The sequence below is a fragment of the Monocercomonoides exilis genome, assembly GCF_001643675.1.
Source record: "Monocercomonoides exilis strain PA203 chromosome Unknown scaffold31-1199392, whole genome shotgun sequence".
Lineage (NCBI taxonomy): Eukaryota > Preaxostyla > Oxymonadida > Polymastigidae > Monocercomonoides > Monocercomonoides exilis.
The window spans coordinates 449044-472463 of NW_027150576.1; the positions used below are offsets into that span (position 1 = coordinate 449044).

Consider the following 23420-nt stretch of genomic DNA (forward strand, 5'->3'; position numbering starts at 1 on the left):
TTTCTTGATATATTCAAAGAAAAATACAAAAAAAACTCAATAAATCTTGCTTTTATTCTCGAAACGGTGTAAAACCCCTTAGTAATAAAATGTTAATTATGACGAAAGGCGAATGTGGGAAATATAATTTTTATTTATTGAGGGATGCTCAACATTAAAAAAGGACAGATCAACATTTTTTTGGGACAGACTGTATTAGTTATTTTAAATGAAATATTATTCTTTCATTTATTGCTTATTGGGTTATTTAAAAACCCGTATTTTTTTAAATTTCATATTTCTCTACGAGTTTCAAAAATAAAATTATGATAATTTACACTGTTACGCACCGACATATAACACATCGAACCATATGCAAAATTTTAATAACAGTGTTGTATAATTTTTGAAATATATAATTTTTATTTTTGAAAATCCGACTTTTGATTAATTTTTCTATTTAAATAAAACAATTCAGTTCATCTTTAAAACATGCAACTTATTTTTTCTATGATATATACAATTCTGGTTATTTTTTGTATTAAAAAACTTGCATTTTTTTATGGAATGAAAATCTATCATTTTTGAAAAAACATTGTCAATGGGACAATTTAAAAAAATATTTTTCATTGAACACAGAAGTATCCAACTGAAACCAACACTTGTAGTTATAAATATTATAGTTATTTAAAATTACGACCAAAATATTATTTAAAAAGATTCAGTAGGTATTTCATAAAAGAAATTTTTTTTCATTTTTGGTGATTATTTGTGATGAATAACATTTAAATGCGAATAATGTTTATATATTTGAATGGATAGTAATTCATTTTAAATAACAACGAAATGGTTATTTAATATTATCGTCACATTATTTGGTACAACAGTTAATTTTAGCTAGATGTTCCAGCATTTGATGGAAAATACTTTTTAAGTTGGACCATAATCATTAATTTTTCAAAAATGATAGATTTTCATTCCATAAAAAAATGCAAGTTTTTTAATACAAAAAATAACCAGAATTGTATATATCATAGAAAAAATAAGTTGCATGTTTTAAAGATGAACTGAATTGTTTTATTTAAATAGAAAAATTAATCAAAAGTCGGATTTTCAAAAATAAAAATTATATATTTCAAAAATTATACAACACTGTTATTAAAATTTTGCATATGGTTCGATGTGTTATATGTCGGTGCGTAACAGTGTAAATTATCATAATTTTATTTTTGAAACTCGTAGAGAAATATGAAATTTAAAAAAATACGGGTTTTTAAATAACCCAATAATCTTTTTTTAAAAATTGTTTTTTTCCTTCAATATTCAAAATGAAACTTTTTTTTAATAGTTCCAAGTTCTGTATTTAACTTTTTTTATAATATTTGCTATTCATTTTTTTTTAAAAAAAAAGTGTTTGTTTTGGAGAATGGAAATTATCTAATGATTAATGAAGATTTTCTCTTTGAAAAATCATCGTTAATGCATTTTCTAAGTGGGAGAATGTGATTCACATCGAAACATACATCATTTTGGTGATTATTTTTATAATCATATTTTTTCTATTGAAATTTCGGTTCGAAGATTTGTATTGAATTTTAAATAATGAATGCTGAAAAGAAATTATACAACTGATTGATTGAATAATCATGAATTCATCTTGAATAGTTTTTTTTGATACAATATGAAGCCTTTGACTTTTTAGTGAAAAAAAAATCATACGAAAAAATAAAAACCTTTTAAAAATTTTCACTTTAAAATAAGTTATGATTTCAAAAATAATCACCCACATAATTTAATAATTTCATCCCTTTCTAACATTCAAACAAAAATAAATCTGTTTAAAAAAAAATAAAAAGAAAACACTCTGGAGAATAAATGTTGAATAATGATAAGGACATAACATGAATGATGAAAAATCTTGAAACAAAATATAATTCACTTTTTCTTATTTTTTTTTTTTTTTTTTTTTTTATTGATTTATTTCTTTTTCTTTTTTTTTTTCTCTTAAAAATTCTTTATTTCTTATTTTTTTTCAAACAGCAATTATTGTTCACATTACACCAAAATACCTTCATTTTCTAACCATTTTCAAAGACTTGTTTCTTGAATGAAAGTCATTTTTCATTCAAGAATCGCAATTTTCAAATTGAATAAATTATTTGTTCATTTACATAAATTTTGATAAAGATTCGAATTTTTTTTGTTATTCCATCAAATATTGTTGTTCCATCATTTGGATTTAAAAAATACGATCATCGCATTTTCTCAGTTAAATGGCATCTGCTTCTGAGCAATTGCGATTCTCAAAGCCTTTAACAAAAAATGCGATTTCCCTAGTCCATGATCTTCAGTCCATTCAGCGTATGGACGGTGAGACAACATTTCATATTGGATATGAAGCTTTTCAACGTTTAGAAGAACTTGATCATCGTTTTTCAAAATTTGAACAATTACTCTTTTCTGATTCATTTCAACTACCCCAGAGAGAACTTTTAACAGAAGCAGAAAATCATGAGATCAATTCTTCTTTACGTGATTTTCTAGTTTTGTTATCTCCTCATTTACAAAATCATGTTGCACTTCAAATGTTGGAATACTTAATTAACGTTTATACCATCAATCAAGCCATGCCATTGGATCTATTTTTATGCATCTTTCCATTTTTCAAGGAAAAGTTTTTTAGTTCAGTTCTTTCTTCTTTGAATCTTAAAGATTATCCACAAATATCGGGATTAAAAAAATTGTTACCTTTGACGCACACAAAATTACATTCATTCACATTGGCCCAACCAAATTTCTTTTCATTCTTATGTGATACGATCATTTCACACATTAAACAAAAATTCATCTGTCTTCCTCTACTTTCATTATTGATCTCATTAATTACAGAAATCAGTGCGTCATCCACAGAACTTCACGAATCAAGACTTAGACTTGTTTTGCCAGTTATTTCTGCATGTTTGCATACAAAAAGTGATGCAATTGTTACTTGCAGCACAGACTCTTCTGCAGCATCTTCCCTTACAAAAAGAGAAGTACTGTCCGAATGTGCACTTTACATATGCGTGGTGGTTGCTTCTTCTTCAACGCTTTCGATTAAAGCAACACTTGCACTGCTGAAGGAGCTTGCAGCATCATTGGAGCGAGAATGGGAATATCGTCTGCATGTCAGAGAAGAAAAAAGAAGAGAAAAAGAATCTGACGAAGAGGAAGAGTTTGATTGCTTTTTGAGCCCAGGAACGGAAGCAGACAGAACCAGTCTGAACGAAATGCTGAGCGGAGAGAGTAACATTTCACTTTCATCACAAACCAAACATCAGTCAGTCATGTACCACATGAAGCTTCTTTCATTAAGCAGTTCATCCTCCTTCTCCTCTTCCTCCTCATCATCATTATCTCCGTTTGCTTCAACATCTTCTTCTTCTTCTACTTCTTCAGCTTCCCCTGTTCCCGAGGCCTTCTCCTTCGGCCCGCTCACATACGATCTCTTCATTTCAGTCATTTCACTCCTCTATGCCACTCAGCCTGCCCTCTTCAATGCATTTTCACAGCTCTCAACGACCTGCAACAGAAAGAAGCTGTTTTCTCCTTATTTCTACAACCAGATGGCAGTCTATGCGCTTTCTCCGCTTGCTCGTTCAGAGCAGTTTTCAAAGTTTGCTTTGAAGCATTCTTTGCCCACTCCAAATACACCTCCTTCGTTTGTGTCTTCTTCTTCATCAATAACAACAACAACATCTTCTTCATCGATAATAACCTCATCTTCATTGTATTCCCTGAACGCTCAATGCATCCTCACCCCTTTCTCTCTCTTCATCCCTTCCCTCCCTCCTTCCATTGCACACGTGATTGCCGGCCACCCCCGCTTCCCTTATCTCCTCTTCCCTCATCTTGTGGCATTTCCACGCTCTCATTCATTTGTGCTGTCTTTGTTGAGCTCTTTGAGCCTCGTGTCAGATGTTGTGGAGGCTTTTCCGCCGAGTTCTGAGGGGAGAAGAGGAAAAGGAGAGAAGAAGAAGGGGAGGAGGATGGAAAATGATGAGGATGTTAAGGAAGAAGAAGAAGAAGAAGAAGAAGAAGAAGAAGAAGAAGAAGAAGAAAAGGAAGAAGATGAGGAAAAAAGTGAAAAAGATTCAAATGAAATGATACAAGAGAAGGAGATTGACACAGGAATTCTTCTATCTTTTGAGCAAGTGATGGACATCATTGCAGGAATTATCTTTGAGAGTGAGGAGTTTATTCTCAATGATAATAATAATAATAAAGCAACTAATACATCGTCATCGTCATTACCATCATCAACCTCTTCTTCTTCTTCTTCTTCCTCTTCTCTTTCTACCTCTCTCTCACTCCACAGCCTCTCTGAGAAGGATCTAACACCCCCAGAGCATGTGATATATGCCACTCTCCGCTTAGTTCTCTATCTGATTGAGCAACAATTGTCAGTCTTTGGCGAAGAAGCACCTCTTTCCAGTGCAGATGAGGTTATTTCTATTGCCGAAGAAAGATATCCTGCTCTTCTGTCAGCTACATTGAGGGAGCATACGAAATATGCAGTGGAGAATGAAGGGCTGAGAGTGTTCCAGAAGAGGAAAGGGTTTGTGAAGCATATGCAGAAGGTGTTTGAAGGGAAGAAGATGTTTGCGATTGAGATTAGGAGGAGAGAGAAGGAAGAGAAGGAAGAAGGAGAGGAAGAAGGAGAAGATGAAACGAAGAAGGAAAACATACAACAAACTCCTTCGAAAATCAACAAAGATAAATTATCAAGCACATTACAAACATCCTTTTCTTCTTCTTCTTCTTCTTCTTCTTCCTTCTTCACAGATTCCTCCTACCCTTCCTACATCTCCATTGAAGAAGCATCTCTTTCCTCTGACCCCTTTTTGCGTCTAATTGCTGTGAATTCATTTATTCCCAGTGGAATTAGCCTTATTTCATTCTACCCTTCAAATGTCGATGTGTTTGTGGCTCATTCTCTGCTTCGCTTTTTGACAAGAGAAAAAGAGAGAAAAGTGATTTTGGCGGTTTTGAAGCCGAATGGAGAAGAAGATGATGGATTAATGCTATCTTCTTCTTCTTTATCTTCTTCTTCTTCTTCTTCCTCTTCTTCTCATAGCATTCTCTCTCTCTATCAAAATTCTCCTCTTCTCCTTCGACACATCCATTTACTTTCTGTTCTCTTGTCATCAACTTCTTCTCTTTTGAAGAAATTACGAAGATCTGCTTTGGATTTACTGAAGAATAATTCTTCTTCTTCCTCTTCTCCTTCTTCTCTCTCCTTCCATGTTCTACTCTCCTTAAATAGGGAGTTCCAAGAGTTGTATCGTGTATGCCCAGAGCTGGTGAGGAAGGCATTGGATGATATTGTTGATGAGAATGGGAAGGAAAAAGAGGGAGAAGAAGAAGAAGATGATGATGAGGATGAAGAAGAAGAGAAGAAAGAGGGAAAAGGAGAAAAAGAGAAAGAAAAGAAAGGAAAGCTATTGAGAATGAAAGAAGCTGTTGATAATGTCTTAAATAAGGGTTATGGAACATGGAAAAGTAGAAATAATGAAATATCAGAACAAGATGAAGAGAAGAAAGAGAAAAATGATTCAAAAATGGATGTAGAAAATGAAGAAGAAGAAGGAGAAGAAGGAAAAATGGAAGAAGAAGAAGAAGAAGAAAGAGAGATAAAAGCCGAAGAAAAGAGAATAACAAAGAAAGTGAATAATGTTTGCTTGCCTTGTCTAATAAGAAGTATTGTGGTGAAGTCATTGATGAAACACATTTTGATATTCAAAGAGAAAGAAGGGGAAAACAAACGAAGAGAAAGAAAAACCAATGAAAATGAAGAATTAATAGAACATTCTCTTTCTCCTTCTCTTTCTCTTTCGATTTCAGTTCTTTCTTTCTTTGTAACGATGATGAAGGCACAGAAAGAGAAATTAGGAGAGAAAGAAGTGAGGAAGATGGTGAAGAAGGAGATGATGAAGAGGAAGAAGAATAATAATAACACATTGAATATTGTTAATTCGTCGTCTTCTTCTTCTCTTTCTTCTTCTTCTTCTTTTTACCCTCCTCTTCCCATTGAAAGCTATTCATTTGATGAGCTGATAGAGAACTGTGTGTGTCGATGTGGCAACAACAGATGGATGGATGCATTTAGTGGGATAGAAGAGTTCACAGAGTGGTATGAGAAGAGGAAGGAGGAAATGAAGGAGAAGGAGAAGGAGAAGGAGAAAGAAGAGAAAGAGAAAGAGAAAGAGAAGAAAGAAGAAGAAGAAGAAGAGAAGAACAAATTTATTGACGAATACAACTACAAACTGATTGAAGCGTTATCCAAGCCAATCATTGAAGAAACAAACAAAGCATCTTCCTTCAAAGAAAATACATCTTCTTCTTCTTCTCTTTCTTCTTCTTCTTCTCTTTCTTCTTCTTCTTCTCTTTCTTCTTCTTCTTCTCTTTCTTCTTCTTCTTCTCTTTCTTCTTCTTCTTCTCTTTCTTCTTCTTCTTCTCTTTCTTCTTCTTCTTCTCTTTCTTCTTCTCTCTCCTCTTTCCTTCAACAATGTCCTGTTCTCTGCTTCTATTTCTCTCTTCTCTCTTCTTCTTCTTCTCCTTCTTCTCCTAATTCTAATGATATTTGCTTCAATCAATCTCCTTCTGTTTGCGTTTCTCTATCTGTATTGTCATTCATAGCTGGTTATCCAACTTCTTCTTCTTCTTCCTCTTCTTCTTCTTCTTCTTCTTCCACTCTTCCTCCATTGCTTTCTTCTTCTTCTCTCTTCAACCTCTGCAAATTCCTTTTTTCTGCCATTTCTATTTCATCTTTCCCTTCTCTTTCTCCTCTTCTTCTTTCTGTCCATACGCTCAGAGGAACGAATAAAACACTGATGAATAATAATAATAATAATAACATATCTTCTTCATTTACATCATCAATTTCTTCTTCTTCTTCTCTTTCTTCTCTTTCTTCTCTTTCTTCTCTTTCTTCTCTTTCTTCTTCTCTTTCTTCTTCTTCTATTTCATTAAACGATAACAGTAACAACAAAACCAATCAATTAACCTCTTCTCAGCTGTATCGCCTCACAACTCTGTTGCAGAAGTGGTGGAAAGAAGAAACACAAACAGTGATTGGAAAAGAGGAAAATGTTACTTCTTCTTCTTCTTCCTCTTCTTCTCTTCTCTCTTCTCTTTCTCGACTTCTCTTCGCTTCTTCAGCCATTCTCTCAGAATTCAGCAGAAACGACACACAAGGCAATATAAACACATCGTCATCATCATCTTCTTCGTCCTCATCTGACTTCATCGTTCTTTGTTTGTTCCTCATTTCATTGCGATTAACTCATCGTGCTCATTCTATCATATCATCATCTTCTTCTGTTTCTTCTTCCTCTTCATCTTCTTCAAAGTCTAAATCTTCTTCTTCTTCTTCTTCTTCTTCCTCCTCTTTATCTCTTCTTCTCTTCGACATCATCTCCAAGTTATGTCTCGATCCCCAAGCTCTTCAGCCCATTCGCTATTCAAAATCTTTCTTTGAAAAAGAGAAAGAAAAAGAAAAAGAGAAAGAAGAGAAAAAAGAAGGAGAAGAAAAAAAGAAGAATAAAACAAACACACAAAATCCAATGTCTTCTATTCCTCTTCTGATTGCTTTGAAGGCGCTGATGAAGTTGATACCTGTTCTTCCATCTTCTTCTTCCTCTTCTTCTCTTTCTTCCTCCTCCTCTTCTTCTCTCTCAAAGAAATCTCTTCCTCTCTCTCACACAAACTTGTGCGTATCAAATCTTCTTCTTCTCTTATGTGACAATCCAAACAAACACTTTCTTATTCGTTCTCTTTGTTCTTCTTCTTCTTCTTCCTTCTCTTCCTTCTCTTCCTTCTCTTCCTCCTCATCCACTTCTTCTTCTCTCTCTTCTCTCTTCAATGTCCTCTTAACTGAAATGTCTTCTGCTTCCTCTTCTTCTCCCATCCAACAAGCCAACTCTCTTCAGCTTCTCTCTTCTCTTCTTCTGCAAAACAAGTCTTGTTTGTTTTCTTCTTCTTCTTCTTCATCCTCTTCTTCTTTTCTTTCTTCTTCCTCTCAATTTTCAGAGCCAAACACATTTTTGCTATCATTTGTGTCTCTTTTACTCCGTTCTCTCTCTTCTTCCTCCACAAATACAAGAAAGAATGCTCTTACATTCCTTCTTCCTCTCCTTCTCCAACAAAATTCTTCTTCTTCTTCTTCTTCCTCTTCCTCTTCTCTTTCTTCTCTTTCTCCTCTTCATTCCTCCATCCTCTCCCTCTCTCATCATCTTTCTTCTTCTTCCTCTGCCATCTTAAACGATCCAACAGCTGTTGGCGATGTTCTTCTTCATTCTCTTTCATCCGAAGAAGCAAAGATGATCGTGTTATGTTTGATTGAACAAGCAAAAAGAGATCTGAAGGAAGCTTTGGATATACAACAGGAGATGAAGATGAAGAAGATGCTATCTTCTTCTTCTTCTTCTTCCTCACTTTCTTCTTCTTCTTCTCTTTTGAACCAATCAAAGGGAAATTCAAAGAATACAAACAAAACAGAAGGAAAAGAAGGAAAAGAAGGAAAAACAAAAGGAAAAGAAGAAGAATTCAATGAAAACATCAAAGAAGAAGAAGAAGAAGAAGAAAATGATGATTTCTTTGCGATTCATGAGTATAAAATGAACTATGCCTCGCAATTAATCCGAAGAGCCACACAGCTCATATGCACATTGGAAGGTATTTACTTCAATTCCAATGGAATTATTGCGAATAACACGAATAATACGAATAAAATGATCAACATTAGCAACATACTTAGCTCTCCAATTTCATCTTCCAATCAAAATTCTTCATTTTCTCATGAGTTTGTACCTCCTCTGATTGCAATGTGCTCATCTCTTGTTTCTTCTCTTCTCCCTCCGCTTTCAACGAACGAAGCAAAAGAGAAGAAGAAGAACGAGATTTCAAAGAAAACAGAGAAAGGAAATGTGAACATTAACAACAAAGGCAATAAGAGTAGAAGAGAAGGAGACGATAATTATGAAGTGAATGCAAAACCATATCCATCTTCTTCTTCTTTATCTTCTTCTTCTTCTTCTTCTTCTCATAACAACACAATAATTAGCTTAATTCCATATGAAAAATCTTCATCCATTTTGAATATAAACACCCTCCTCTCTTCTGATGAATGCATTTTGCTTCTTTCTCTCTCAAGAATCCTGTCTGCCTTTTTGAGAAATTATTCTTCTTCCTCCTCCTCCTCTTCCTCTTCTCTTTCTTCTTCTCCTTTATCATCATCACCTTCTTCTCCTTCATCTCCTTCTTCACCTTCTTCTTCTCCTTCATCTACAGACTCATTCAACCAAACAATAGCTCTTTTGCATTCTCTTGTGGCTTATCCCTTCAACTGGCTGAACGACACAATCTCTGGAAAGAACGCTCATTTGCTATATTCTTCTTCTTCTTCTTCTTCCTCTTCTTCCTCTTCCTTCTTCTCTATCATAGAATTAGTATTCGCCTCATCCTCTCTGTTGATTTCTGAGCTGTTTTCTTTGCTTTCCTCAAAGCAGCAATCATATCTGGTGATGAATATCTTGTCATTCCTTGTCTTTATTCAAGGTTCTAAACCATCAAATACAATTAGTTCAACTTCTTCCTCTTCTTCCTCCTTCTCTTCTTCTTCTCCTTCCTCCCCCACCTCCTTCTCCCTCTTCTCTTCTCTTCTTTCTTCTCTTCCTCTCTCTCTCTCTCACTTCTCTCTTGTTCTCAGCTACCCAAAAGAACATCATTTATCTTCTTCTCTTCTTCTTTCTGAAGTGTTTCCTTCTCATTTCATCCTCTTGAATGAGTTGCAAGCTCGTTTGAACTTCTGCATGATGAAGGCATCTTCTTCTTCTTTACCTTCTTCTCTTTCTTCTTCTTCTTCCTCTCTTTCTTCTTCTTCTTCTTCTTCTCTCTCATCTGACAGAAATAACCAACTTATTCAAAATGCCAATGAAACTCCATTTTTCTCTTTGTCTGATCTTTCTGAAGTGTTTTCTGTTCTTATTGGCTACTTCCACTTTGTGTGTGAGGCAACCTCTCATGAAATGGAGAAGAGAAGAAGAAGAAGAATTGCTATGCCTTCATCAGCATCAACTACATTATCTTCTTCTTCTTCCATTTCTTCTTCTTCAATAACTTCATCAACTTCCTCTTCTTCTCCTTCTCTTCCTCATTCAACTTCAGATGTTTTAACAGAAGCAGAACGATCAATCATAGCTAAACTGCTGAATGTTGTATTGAATTGCCTCTCTTCTGCTTCTTTGGCTGTGAAATCTTTGTCTCTTAATAGAAACGATGAACAAAGCAAAGAGAAGGAAGAAAAGGATAAAGTGAAAGAAGACAATAAAAAGAAAGGAAAAAGGAACATTGCAATGGAGAAAGACAATGAAGAAGGAAAAGGAGAAGAAAGAGAAAGAGAAAGAGAAAGAGAAGAATTTGATACTAACAACTCCAACCAATCATTAATAGCATCATTTGATCTGAGCAGTCTTATTTGTGCAGTGAAGGACATTGCAGGCGAAGAGACATACACACTCTACACCTCTCAGACAGCTAATGTCCTCATGGCTTCTCTTCCTCTGTTCAGTTCTTCTATTTCTTCTTCTTCTTCCTCCTCTTCTTCCTCTTCTGTTTCTATCCAAGCTCCTACTCCATTGCCTCTCTCTTCACCAATAATTTCATCAGCACATCCATCAACACGTAACTCTTCAATCTCATCTGTTTCATCATCATCATCATCATCATCATCATCATCATCATCATCTTATTCTTCCTCTTCTTCCTCCTTCTCCCCTCAACCTTCTCTCGAGTCTCTTTCCCACAGAAATCTTCCTTCTTTCCACTTCTCCTTCTCCGACTGCCATCTCCTTCGCTCTTCCACTCTTCGTTTTGTCTCTCTTGTTTCTCCTTTCCTTCCTCCTTCTTCTCTTCTCCCAGCCCTTCCTTCTCTCACTTTCCTCTCTGTTGTGTATTTGAAGGAATGCTACGATGAATCTTTGCCTTCTCTTTCTTCTTCTTCTTCTTCTTCTTCTTCTTCTGGCTCATCATCTTCTTCTTCTCTTTCTGAACAAATCTTATCATTGATGAAGACAAATGCAAACAGTACAATCAATCCATTATCATTAACAACAACATCATCATCTTCTTCCTCTTCCTCTTCTTCCTCTAACCATTCTCCAATAGCTGCCTCTCTTCGCCTCATCGAAGACTCCCTCTCTTCTGTCTGCCACACTCTCAACACAAAACAGAAGATGGATTCCGAACACACTCCATTCCCATTCCATCATCTTATCTTGTCTGTTGCTGCTTCTGCATGCGTTTCTTTTGCTTCTTCTTCTTCTTCCTCTTCCTCTTCTTCTTCTTCTTCTTCTTCTTCTTCTTCTTCCTCTTCCTCTTCTTCTTCCTCTTCTCAATCACATCTCAATGGAATGACTGATTCTTTCTCTCCTCTCCCCGAAGCATATGCTGTTCCTCTGATGATTTCTCTCGTTCGCTCCATCAGCTGCGGTGCTATAGACAATGTAAAGTCATCATCATCATCATCGTTCTCTTCTTCCTCTTCTTCCTCTTCTCTTTCTTCTCCTCCTTCTTCTTCCTCTTCTCTTTCTTCTCCTCCTTCTTCTTCTCCAATAGATCCTTCATTCCAATGCCTTGCTTCTTCTCTTGGCAGAACTATCATGAGCCTTCTTATTGTTCTGGCAGAAAGAGAAGAAGTTGAAAAGGAGAAGGAAAAATTAAGAATGTTAGAAAAGCAAAAGAGGCAGAAGAAGAACAAAAAAGCAAACAAGAAAGAAGAAAGAGAAAGAGAAGAAGAGAAAACAAGAAAAACAAAAGAAAATTCTTCATCTATTTCATCAATCAAAAAATCTCTTTTCCATTTGTGCCATCAAATATCATCGTTTTTCCCTCTTTCTGTTCAAACGCTGATGGCATCATACATTCTGAGACAGATGGTGGAGATTGCTTCTGCTCCTTATAATTCTTCTTCTATTTCTTCTTCTTCTTCTTCATTTACAACTTCATCATCATCATCATCTTCCTCTTCTTCTTCATCTTCACAGAATACATCAGAAGAGAAACAAAAAAGTGATGTTTCAATCACCCATCCATTCAACAATAGCTCTGTTCAACAACAACTCCATCAACAGCATCATCATCATCAACATCATCTTTCGTCTTCTTCCTTCATCGTTCCTCCTCTTTTAGCTGCCTCTCTGCTTTCTTCACTCTCTCTCTTCATCTCCTCCCACTTCTGCTCCACTCTATCTATTTCCTCTGCCCTCAGAGAATCGCACAAGAGGGAGGAAGAAGAGAGAGCGAAGAGAAGAGAAGAACGAATGGCACTTCAGGAGAACATGGAGAACAAGATAGGAGAAGACGAAGAGATGATTAGAGAGCTAAGGACGAAGATGAGAAGGAAAGAGAACGAAGAAGAGGCGCTTTTGGATGAGTTTGAGTGGGAAGAAAGTGAAGAAAGAGAAGAAAACAAAGGAAATGGAATAAACAAGACACAAATTGAAGCAAAAAGGACAGGAAAAGCAGAAGTTGATAGGAATGGAGTGAATGCAGAGCAAAAAGAGGTGCCAGCCAGATGGAGACTGAAGATGCTTGTGTCACAGCTGACTGCCCAATGCTTATTGCTCTCTTCTGCACTCTTTTCACAGGCACCTCCAAATGCCTCTTCTTCATCATCTTCTGCCTTTGCTTCATCATCATCATCATCATCATCATCATCATCATCATCATCATCAAAATCCCACATTTCTCTTCCTCTCTCCACTCCTTCTTCCTCTCCTCTCTCTCGCCAGTCTCTCCGCCCTGCCTCTTCTGAGCTCTTCAAAACAGCTCGTGTCTTGTTTGCTTCTCTCTCAGGAGGACTGCTGCCAATTGTGCATTGCATGGAAGTAGTGTGCAATGGACTGAAGGAGGTTGCTTTTGTTGATTCTTCTGCTTCTTCTTCTTCTTCTTCTTCTGCTTCAAATACTTCTTCATCGGCAAAGAAAGAAAAGAAGGAGAAGAAGAAGAATTCACAAGAAGAAGAAGAAGAAGAAAGAGAAGCAATTGAGAAGTTGATCAAACGGAACAAAGTTTCATGGGATGACATCTTCCTCAGTTCCAAAGTGGATGTTGTGTGGACATCTTCCCTCTATTTGTTTGAGCAGAACAAGAAAGATAAGCAAAAGGGAAGAAGAGGAAGAAGAGAAGTGGAAGGGCTTTTGGAGTCACAGCACGAAAAGACAGGATTAACTCCACCGCCTTCTCCTTCATTCACACCTTCTCCTCCACACACACCTGATGCAATTGAAGCACCTGAAGTGCTTAAGAAAGGAGCAATGGAGGATGAAGGAGAAGGAGAAAAAGAAAAAGAAAGAGAAGGAAAAGAAGATAAAAGAACAATTATTTCTTCATCTTCCTCTTCTTCTCCATCTTCTTCCTCTTCTTCTGCTTTCTCTCTTTCACTGACATTGTCTTCCTTGCGCACATCAGCAAGTGCTGTGCTGAGGTTGTATTCGCAGCGACTGCAGACATCAAATGGAAGGAACGAATTGTTGAGTGCAGTTGGAGAAGAAGAAGAAGAAGAAGAAGAGAGAGAAGAAGAAGAAGGAGAAAAGAAAGGGAAGAGAGGAAGGAAAGATGCGAAGGGGAAAAAGAAAGGAGGAAAGAAGCAAATGAAGAAGAGGAAGGGGAAAATGAACGAAGAAGAAGAAGATGATGATGATGAGATGGATGTTGAAGATGAAAGAGAAGAAGAAGAAGAAGAGGAAGAGGAAGAAGAAGAAATAGCTACAGCAGAACAAGAACAACAAAAGACGTATCTTAGCAGACTTGTTGCTTTATTGTCTGGCTTGTTAGCAACTGCACCATTGTTTTCTATGCACAATTCGAAAGAAAGCAGCAAACATCAGCAGAATAGGAAAGAGGAAGAAAAAGAAGAGAAAGGAGAATTCTTGCTCAGCTGCGAAGACAAAGGAACTTCCATTGGACAAGGAAAAGAAGCGAAAGAAAGCGAAAGAAGAGAAAGAGAAAGAGAAAGAGAAGAAGGCACAGAATATGGCAACAACATCAAGAACGGCTCTTCATTCCTCGCTCCTATTCTTTCCACAGCCTCTCTTGTTGTCCTTCTTGTTGGATATCGCATGACTTCTTCTCTTTCTCTGCTCACTCAATCAGTCAGCAGAATATTTGCGAAGCTGACACAACCTATTCAGATGGATCTGCTGCTATCCATGTGGGGTAAATCTGTTAGCTCTTCTGTTATTTCTCCGATTTCTCCGATTTCTTTCGTTTCTTCTTCTTCTTCTTCTTCTTCATTATCATTATCATCGTCTTCTTCTTCTTTCCTCTCCTCCTATCTGAATCCTCTGTCTTCCTTAGACAGCAGCTGCTCTGATGCCATTTCTTCTCTCTTCACCCACCCAATCGATGCGATGCGGCCTTTATTCGCTCCTCTCTTCACTCAGCTCACTCAATCTCTCTCTTTTTATGTCACATGGCTTTCTCATTCAAACACAATGGAAGGTAATCAAATGCAAGCTTCATCATCATCATCATCATCATCATCATCATCATCATCTTCTTCTTCTTCTTCTTCATCCTCTCTTACTTCAAATGCTCTGTTGTTGCTACCTTCTTTCCATCGCAAAGAGATACAAGAAGTGTGCTATTCAACTTCCTCTGCCATCATCCGTGCAATGACAGTGATGGTCAATGCATATCCTCAATTGTTCAATCAGTTATGTATTGATTCATCATCATCATCTTCTTCTTCCTCATTCTCTCTTCAAAAGTTCCTTCGTCTCCTCTTTTCTCCTTCTCTCACATCTTCCTTCCTTCATTTGCTGAAGCAGCCAGCTATCCAACGCTCAGCTGGTTGCTTCCCCTTGTTCTTCCCTTCATCTCCTTCATCATCACCTTCTTCTTCTTCTACTTCTTCTTCATTCTCCTCCTCTTCTTCCTCATCCACAACCAACTCATCAATATCAACTTCCTCAGCATCTTCAACCACATCTTCAATAGATCCCCACACAAAGCTCACATCCTTCTCCCTCCAATCTTCTCCTTCTTCTCTCTGCGGCTGTTCATGTTTGACTCTTCTCTCAGCTGCATCTGTTGTCCTTCCTCCTCATTTGATTTCGTCTGCTGTTACGAAAGAACTGAAATGTGCTCTTGAAGAGGTTGGAAGGAAAGAAGGTGTAATAATTGGAGATGGGAAAGAGGAAGGGAAAGATGGAGAAGAAAAAGAAGGAGAGGGCGAAGAAGTTGAAGGGAAGAAGAAGAAGAAGAAGAGACAAACGCAACAAAAGCAGATCAACGAAAATTCTGAACAAAATGAATCAACCCTTTCATCTTCCTCTTCTTCCTCCTCTTCTCCCTACTCTTCACTTGGTGTTTCAGCCTCCTCTCTGCCTTCCTTCTTCACAACTGCCCTGTCTGCTGTGAGTGTGTCTGCCATCAGCCATTCCACCCAAAGCATCGGCAAACACGCAATGGAGAGCATCACAGACAACCTGATGGAGCTGTTTGAACTCACAGAGAAGATGAAGTTGCTCATATCAGCTGCTACTGGAGTGTATGGAAGCTTATCTTCTTCTTCTTCTTCTTCCTCTCGTCTCTCTTCACTCACAGTGGATGAAGCACAGCAGCTGCATCGTGATGTGCGTGGAGTGGATCTGAAGCTCTGCCATCTTTCGTGTCTGATTGCGATGAAGCTGACAGACAGCAAGTGCCATAAGCTGTTCAAGAGGATACAGAATTGGGTGCTGGAAGATGTGGAGGAGATGGAAGAGAAGCTGAAAATGGAAGAGAAGGAAGGAAAGAAAAAGAAAAAGAAGGAAGAAGAAGAAGAGAAAGTATTCGTTGGAAAAGAAGAAGAGGAAAGCGTTCGAACAGCACCTTCTTCTTCTTCTTCTTCTTCTTCTCCAATTTCTCTTTCCTCTCTGCCCATCCCTCGCATCCATATCCTCAATGCCACTCTCTCCTTGCATCGTCTAACGCTCCTCTTCACCCTCTCTGAGTGGATGTATCATTCTCTTGCTGAATATGCCCGTTTCATCTACCCTTCAATCAAGACCATTGTGCTGTCTTTCCTCTCCTGGAGACCTGATGAAGAGAGGAAGTACGGGAATCAGAAGAAGATTGGATTGATTAGAAAGAAAGAGACGGAGAGAAATGAGAATGCAGATGAGGAGGAGGAGGAAGAGGATGATGATGAAGAGGAAGAGAAATTGAATGAAGAAAGTGAAGATTTAGAACCAATCACAACAACAAAAGCTAAAAGATCAAAAGGAAGCAGTGACAAAACACACAAACACTCAAATTCCTCTTCAAACAGCTATTCTTCCTCATCTTCTGTTTCATCCACTCTTCGCCCATCGTCCTTCTTCAGCTGGGCAGCCAATGTTTGTCTTTGCATTGGAAGCTGCCTGCAGTTTGTGAGGAAGATGGCTCTTCTGTCAACAGGAGCACCATTTGGATGGGAAGGAAAGGGAAGAAGAGGATGGGTGAGAGAAGGAGAAGAGGAAGAGAAGAGGAAGAAGAAAGAGGAAGAGAAGAAGAAGAGGAAGATTAGAGAAGATAGCGATAGTGAAGAAGAAGAAGATGAGGAAGAGGAAGAAGATGATGAGGAAAGCGGAGGAGGAAGTGGAGAAGAGACAGAGAATGTTCCTGTGTGCATGTGCTTTGACCGAGAAGGAGTGATTGAGATGTGTGAGGCTGTGGTGAAGATGATGGAGATTATGAGCATGGAGTTTGGAGAAGGAGGAGAAAATGAAGAAGAAGAGGAAAAAGAAGAAGAAGACAACGACGATGAAGAAGAAAGCGAAGAGAAAAAAGAAAGAGAATTGTTGAGATTTGACGGAAGGAGATGTGCGCTGAGCTATTTGTGGAAGTGGAGAGTGAAATATACACTCGGAACACGCGGTGATATCAGCACACAACTTTCTGAATTGGAACAGAAGAATGAAAGTGACAGTAAATCTAATACTTCTTTATCTTCTTCTTCATTGTCTGATCCGATCACATCCCTTCTTTCAGGCAACAAGACAAAGAGGACTCAAGGCACTGCCTCAAAAGCATTTGCTTTCAATGCGCTTTCATCAACACCCAAAGAAGCAGAAGAAGATAAGAAGAACAAGAAGAAGAAAGATGCCCGCAGTTTGATATCACATGCTGAGTGCATCTCTCTCTTCCTCTCTGTTCTCCACCCCGATGAGCTTGCCCCGCTTCCCTCTGTCTCTTCCACACTCCCAGCATCTGCCCTGTCTTCTCCCTCGCGCTTAGAGCTCAGAAGGATTCCTCTTCTTGTCCTCTTCCATCTGAAGCCATATGTTCCGTTGCTTCCAACCTCTCCTGCTGAAGCAGTAGTGCTGGCTGGCGGGAAGAGAAAGCGGAACCTGCTGAAGGCGATGGGGAGAGCAATGCTGGAGGAGATGAGGAGCAGAGATTTCACTGCAAAGGGAAGGAAAACGAATGGAAAGGAGATGAATGATGGTCCAGAAGATGCTTCATCCAATTCTATTTCTTCTTCCTCTTCTTCATCACAATATCTTTTCTCACCACTTCATGCAACCCTGAAACGTATATCTTCTCTTTCCTCTTCTGCTTCTTCCGTTTCTTTATCCTCCTCCTCATCTTCTTCATCCTCATCATCCTCTTCTCAGCTCTTCACTTCCTCTGCCTCTCGCGGCAGACTCCCAACGCCTCCTTTCCTTCTGCACCCAGTGTGTTCTGTGCCTTTCCTGCACCGCATGCCATTTGCCCTGTTTGTGTGTGAGTGTGTGAGCGAGCTGGCAGCCATCAGAGAATCAGCAGACGGAATGGGCACAGACGATGAAGGAGACAGCGATGATGAAGATGCATTTGGATCTTCTTCATCATCTTCTTCTTCATCTGCTTCCGCTTCTGGTGTCACATGGAGTGATGGAACAACCACAAGATGGACAGAGGCGATTGGGATGGGCGGGAGAGTCGAGCTTTGGCGTATGATTTCTCGTTTTCTTCTTCGGATGGCTCTGAAAGGAACGAATTCAGTGGTCTTTTCATCGGTTCCGATGGATGTGGCTAAGAGTGGGGTTAAAAAACTGAGTAAAAAGGAGGAGAAGAAGAGGAGGAAGAACAAGAACAAAGCGAAGAAGCATAAGAAGAGAAGAACGGGAGAAGATAGCGATGAAGATGAAGACGACGATGAAGAAGAGGACTCAGAAGCCGAAGCCGAAGCGCTTCGTCAGAAGCAGCTCGAGCAGAAGGAGAAAGAGAGGAACGAGATAATCACGCGGATGAAGATGAGCTGCGTGCGTGTTGTTCATGGTGTGTCTGTCAGACTGGGCGAGGCGTTTGTGTCAGCCACAGTTGCAGAGCAGATACCAGCGCTGGCTGATCTGCTGGACGAGGAAGTGGTGGGAGAAGACTTGTGCAGGGCAGGAAGGGAGCTGAAGAACGGCATTGAAGAGATACAGGGAGAGAAGCTTGATGAGTTTCTGATGTGAAGTGGATGAAGGAAGGAAGGAAGGATTGAGCAAGAGAAGGAGTGAATATTAAAGGGAAGGGAGGAAAGAGAGCTGGATGAAAGAGAAGGAGAGGAATATTCAGTTTTAGAAGATTGAGAGAAAAAGAGGAGTTTTTAATTGGCTTAAAGGAACAGAGGAGAATAGATTTTCATTTCATTGCTGCATTTATGATTGAAGTAAAATAAAGGAAATAAAAAATAGAAAGAAAAAAATCAAATCAATTTTTCTTTTCTATCAATTTCTTTTTGAAGTGATAAAGCTTAGCTTTAATCTTCAAATTCATTTCACCTCAAAAGAATATAACCAACTCACTAAATATTTAATCGTCATGCTTTTCTTTCTTTCTTTCTTTCTTTTTGCCGAAAAAATAACCGACAAGTTATCAAAGTGAAAAGGAATTGAAGTATTCTTTAAAATTGAAATAAAAATAAATCTAAGCATCTACATGCTTCAAAATAGAGAAATAACAAATTAAAAAAAAAAAAAAAAAAAAAAAAAAAAAAAAATTATAAAGAAAACAAAATCCAATGTCAATAATTCCTAAACAAAAATCCAGAACAAAATGAAACACAAATGAAAAAAAAAATTCTACACGATCATAACATAAGTTTATTTTATTTTCTTTTTCTTTCTTTTTTTTTTTTTTTGTTGTTCTAAATCCAGAAATAGCATCATTGCTTTGCATATTTCAACCCTCACAATTCAACCTTATTTCCGCTCTGCTTCCCTTCCACCTTCTCTTCCCCCAAATTCAGCCCGTTGTAGTTCACCCCCATCGCCTTGTATCTCTCAACCATGTGCTCCCTCATTCTTTTCACAAACGACTCATAATCTTTGTCTTCTTCTCTGCTCCACAGCGCCTCGCTCAGCGCAGCCAGCCGCGGAAACGTGTTGAACTCTCTCTGCTTCCTCGTCGGTAGCCGCTCCGTCCACAGATTGCCTTGCCCTCCCAAAACATGCTTCGCCAACCTCTGCTTCTCAATGAAAGTGTAGCGCAGATGACGAGAAGAGCTGCGTTTATCATCACATCCTACTGATCTGAGGAATGAAAGCAGCGAAAATGTCTTTGCCTTCGGTGGAAACACAAGCGCAAGTGGATCAAACGAATATATCTTCTCAAGTCCATTGAGATATGCCCTTGTGCTAAACGCCTCATCATCGTCGTCTTCCTCACCCGCCGCACTCAAATCAGTCATCTTTTCTCCTCCAGAGATGCCTCCAATTTCTGGATAGTCCAAATAGCAGTGTGTTGTTGGTGAAAGCACCACATCGTGCCCTTCCTTCACCATCTGCAGCGCTTTCCTTGCTGAGTGCCAGACCATCACCTGCACCGACGGATCGCTGTACCCCACGCTAGCAATCTCGTCCCAGCCAATTATGCGCCGCCCCCGCTTTCTGCAGTGCTCGGCCATCCGCCGCATGAAGTACCCGTGCAGCTCCTGTGGATTGGACAAGCCCAGCTTCTTCATCTGCTTCTGGCATTCGCTGCAATTGCCCCAGTCGGGCATGTGGCACTCGTCGCCTCCAACGTGGATGACCTCGCTGGGGAACAAGTCCATCACCTCCGTCAGCACATCTTCGACAAACTTCAGCACCTCCTCTTTTGCGCAGAGGACGGGTGAAAATATTCCCCATTCGCTCACCACACTAATTTGGCGCCCGTTGCATGAGAGCCAAGGATAGGAAGCGATAGCTGCTGAAGAATGCCCTGGAACTTCAATCTCGGGCTGAACTCGAATAAACCTATTTTCTGCATATGCCAAAATATCCTTTATTTGTTTCTGCGTGTAATATCCTCCATAGATCGAATTATTCATTTGTGATTCCGTTAAGCCTTGCTCTGGATCTTCTGAAAACATTTCATATGGTTTCTTTTCTCTCCAAGCACCTATTTCTGTCAGTTTTGGATATTTTTTAATCTCAATTCTCCATCCTTGATCGTCAGTGAGATGAAAATGAAAAATGCTTAACTTGTGATACGCAAGAAGATCAATATAACGCTTTACTTGCTCAACGGTAGAAAAATGTCTACTAACATCAAGCATAAAACCACGGTATGGAAACCGTGGGTAATCAAGTATTTCAGCACATTGTAACTGAATTGGCTCTTTATTAGGTTGCTTTTCTTTGTTTTGTTCTTCAAAATATGCAGGAAGCATCTGACGTATGGTTGTAAATGCATGATACATCCCATGCGCACTTTTCCCCTTGATAATGATTCTAGATGGCTCAATTAATAGGTTGTATCCTTCATCCTGAGTTATTGAGCTATCATAAGCAAAAGCAATTTGAGATAAATTTATTTTTGGGCATTGTCCGCAATATTCTACAACATTAAAACTATATCCTGCATGCAGCTTGAAGAGATCGTTAAAAGCATTAGCAACACGAAGAACAAGGCAATCATTCTTTGGAACAAAGATCTTGACTTTATCATTGAAAGAAAAAGTTCCTGAATTGACCTTCGAAAAAACTGGATACGGAATGATATTTAACGTTGATTCTCCTCGAAAAACAGGTATAAAAAAACAAATTGCCCAAAACAAAAACATAAAATGCAATAAAAAATTAAATAAAAATGGATTTTTTATTATGGAAAACAATTGAATGAGAAAGTCTCTATCGAGTTTATCTTTATCATGAATATTTAAATACAGAAGAAACATGAATGAAAAACTATCAGTTTTGCATTTTCTTCCTTTTCTTTTCTTCTTCTTCTTCTTTTTTTTTTTTTTTTTTTTTTCTCTGTGACGAACGAGGATTCAAGTGATTTGCCATGTTACAGAGGTTTAAAATAGTGGTTCGAAATTGTTGTCCGTAATGGTAGAAACATGGTTAATAATTTTTAAAATCATATCTTTTTTCGCAGTTCTGATTCTTCAAAAATTTTATTTCAATGGAGAGGAATTCATTATTTTATAGAAAAAATTAGACTGTTGTTTCTTAAAAAATGATGTTAGAAATAACATTCATTAAAATGTTATCTTCGAATGGAGAAATAACTTTTCAGTGTTCAATAAACAGTATTCAAAGTGAATTATCTAACCGATATTTTTGATAGAGGAAACAGGGATTCAAAAAATTTCACCTTGATGATTATTAAAAATTTTTCTCCAAAAAAAAACTCACCTTGGTGATAATACGGACATTCAAGCTTTTAATGCACAAAGCATGAAAAAATTGTTTCACTCATAACTTTGTTTGGCATTCTTCGATTTCAAAAATATTTTGATTTTCAGATCCGTCAACAGGCATCGTTGAAATTATAATTTAAAGTTTTCCAACATTTCACGAATGTCAAAAAATCGACACATTTTTATTTTGATTTTTGTTCTCAAAAAGTCAATGAAAAGTGCATAATTTTTCTATGAAAATGCCTGGAGCGAAATAATTTGCCCCATATGAAGATGACGAAGGTAACGAAAAAGATGTGTGGAAAAGTGAGCATTAGGAAAGCGCAGAAAAGACTGCTAAACCTGAAAGCAAAAAATTAAAAATACAGCACAATGATGACGAATAGATGGAAATATCAATAAGTTTGTATAGTAATTTTTTTAATTGAAAATCAAATCCAATTTTTAGCCAAACTTTTAAATATTTGACTTAAAATTCATTGTTTGTCTTGTTTTGAATGTTTTTTGTGGTAATTTCTTCAATTCTTCATTTCCAGTTAACTGAATTTAGAAGACAAATGATGAAATTCACTGAGCATTGGATAGGAAGAAACTTATGTTGCGTCGATAGCAACTTTCATTTTAATTAAAAAATATCACATCAACAATTTTTAGCAATTTAAGAAATCCCATTTCACATTAAAGCCTTTGAATTCGTTGAAAAAATTCAAAAATTGTTTTTGAATACAATTCTCAATTCAAAAAATCACAAAATGTTCATTTATAACTGAATTAAACATAAAATATATCGTTCAATTGAACATATTTGAATGAAACAAAATCCGGACTTTTTGTGTAGGGTCATAATTCTATTAGTACCCCGTTTTTTATCAGATCCTAAATTTTTTTTTCTCATATTGCTTTATATAGAAGCTTATACGCAATGAGAATAAATTTAAAATAAATAATATATTATTATAAGGTTTTATACCTAATATTTTTGAAAATCATTTCTTTTAAAAAAAGATCTGAATTTTTAAAGTTTTATTTTTTGATCAATGTTTTGCTCGTGTTTCCACGAGTTTTTGAAACCAAGCATTTTCCTTGTTAGCATTGTTTTAAAACTTTTCTTTATAACATTTTTGGTTATTTAATAACATGAAAAACTCTTTTTTTCACTAGTTTTCACATCTCACCTTTTAATTGAAAAACTGAAATATAAACAAAGAGAATATTATTTACACCTTTTTCTTATGTTCAAATAATGTATTATTGCTTGTTACAAATATGTGATGTGGTAAAATTATTTAACAAAAAACATTTGGCACACAAAATGAAAAAGATGATATTTTGTTTTTCGTGTTATACTCGTCATTCACAAATATGTATATGTTATAGCTTAATTATTTGATATTATACCAAATAGTGCATTATTTGAACATAAGAAAAAGGTGTAAATAATATTCTCTTTGTTTATATTTCAGTTTTTCAATTAAAAGGTGAGATGTGAAAACTAGTGAAAAAAAGAGTTTTTCATGTTATTAAATAACCAAAAATGTTATAAAGAAAAGTTTTAAAACAATGCTAACAAGGAAAATGCTTGGTTTCAAAAACTCGTGGAAACACGAGCAAAACATTGATCAAAAAATAAAACTTTAAAAATTCAGATCTTTTTTTAAAAGAAATGATTTTCAAAAATATTAGGTATAAAACCTTATAATAATATATTATTTATTTTAAATTTATTCTCATTGCGTATAAGCTTCTATATAAAGCAATATGAGAAAAAAAAATTTAGGAT

General features: G+C 37.1%; 2 protein-coding genes across 2 annotated transcripts; one reads left to right on the top strand and one right to left on the bottom strand.

The window, feature by feature from the left end:
* Positions 1-2252: 2252 nt before the first annotated feature.
* MONOS_11271 (uncharacterized protein) lies at positions 2253-18827 on the top strand (the record flags this gene model as incomplete). Its single annotated transcript, XM_067863787.1, has 3 exons — positions 2253-2340; positions 2869-5693; positions 5892-18827. The coding sequence occupies 3 exons, from the start codon at positions 2253-2255 to the stop codon at positions 18483-18485; spliced, it is 15507 nt and encodes a 5168-aa protein (XP_067724887.1). The 3' UTR covers positions 18486-18827.
* Positions 18828-19142: 315 nt separating this feature from the next.
* On the bottom strand, positions 19143-21100 carry MONOS_11272 (putative beta-N-acetylglucosaminidase). The gene has a single exon (XM_067863788.1). It carries the CDS (start codon positions 21056-21058, stop codon positions 19202-19204), a length of 1857 nt encoding a protein of 618 aa, XP_067724888.1. The 5' UTR covers positions 21059-21100; the 3' UTR covers positions 19143-19201.
* Between the last annotated feature and the right edge of the window lie 2320 nt (positions 21101-23420).

What these genes read in the sequence shown, in the direction of transcription:
- MONOS_11272 (XM_067863788.1), bottom strand. Translation starts at nt 21,058, where the DNA reads ATGTTTTTGTTTTGGGCAATTTGTTTTTTTATACCTGTTTTTCGAGGA.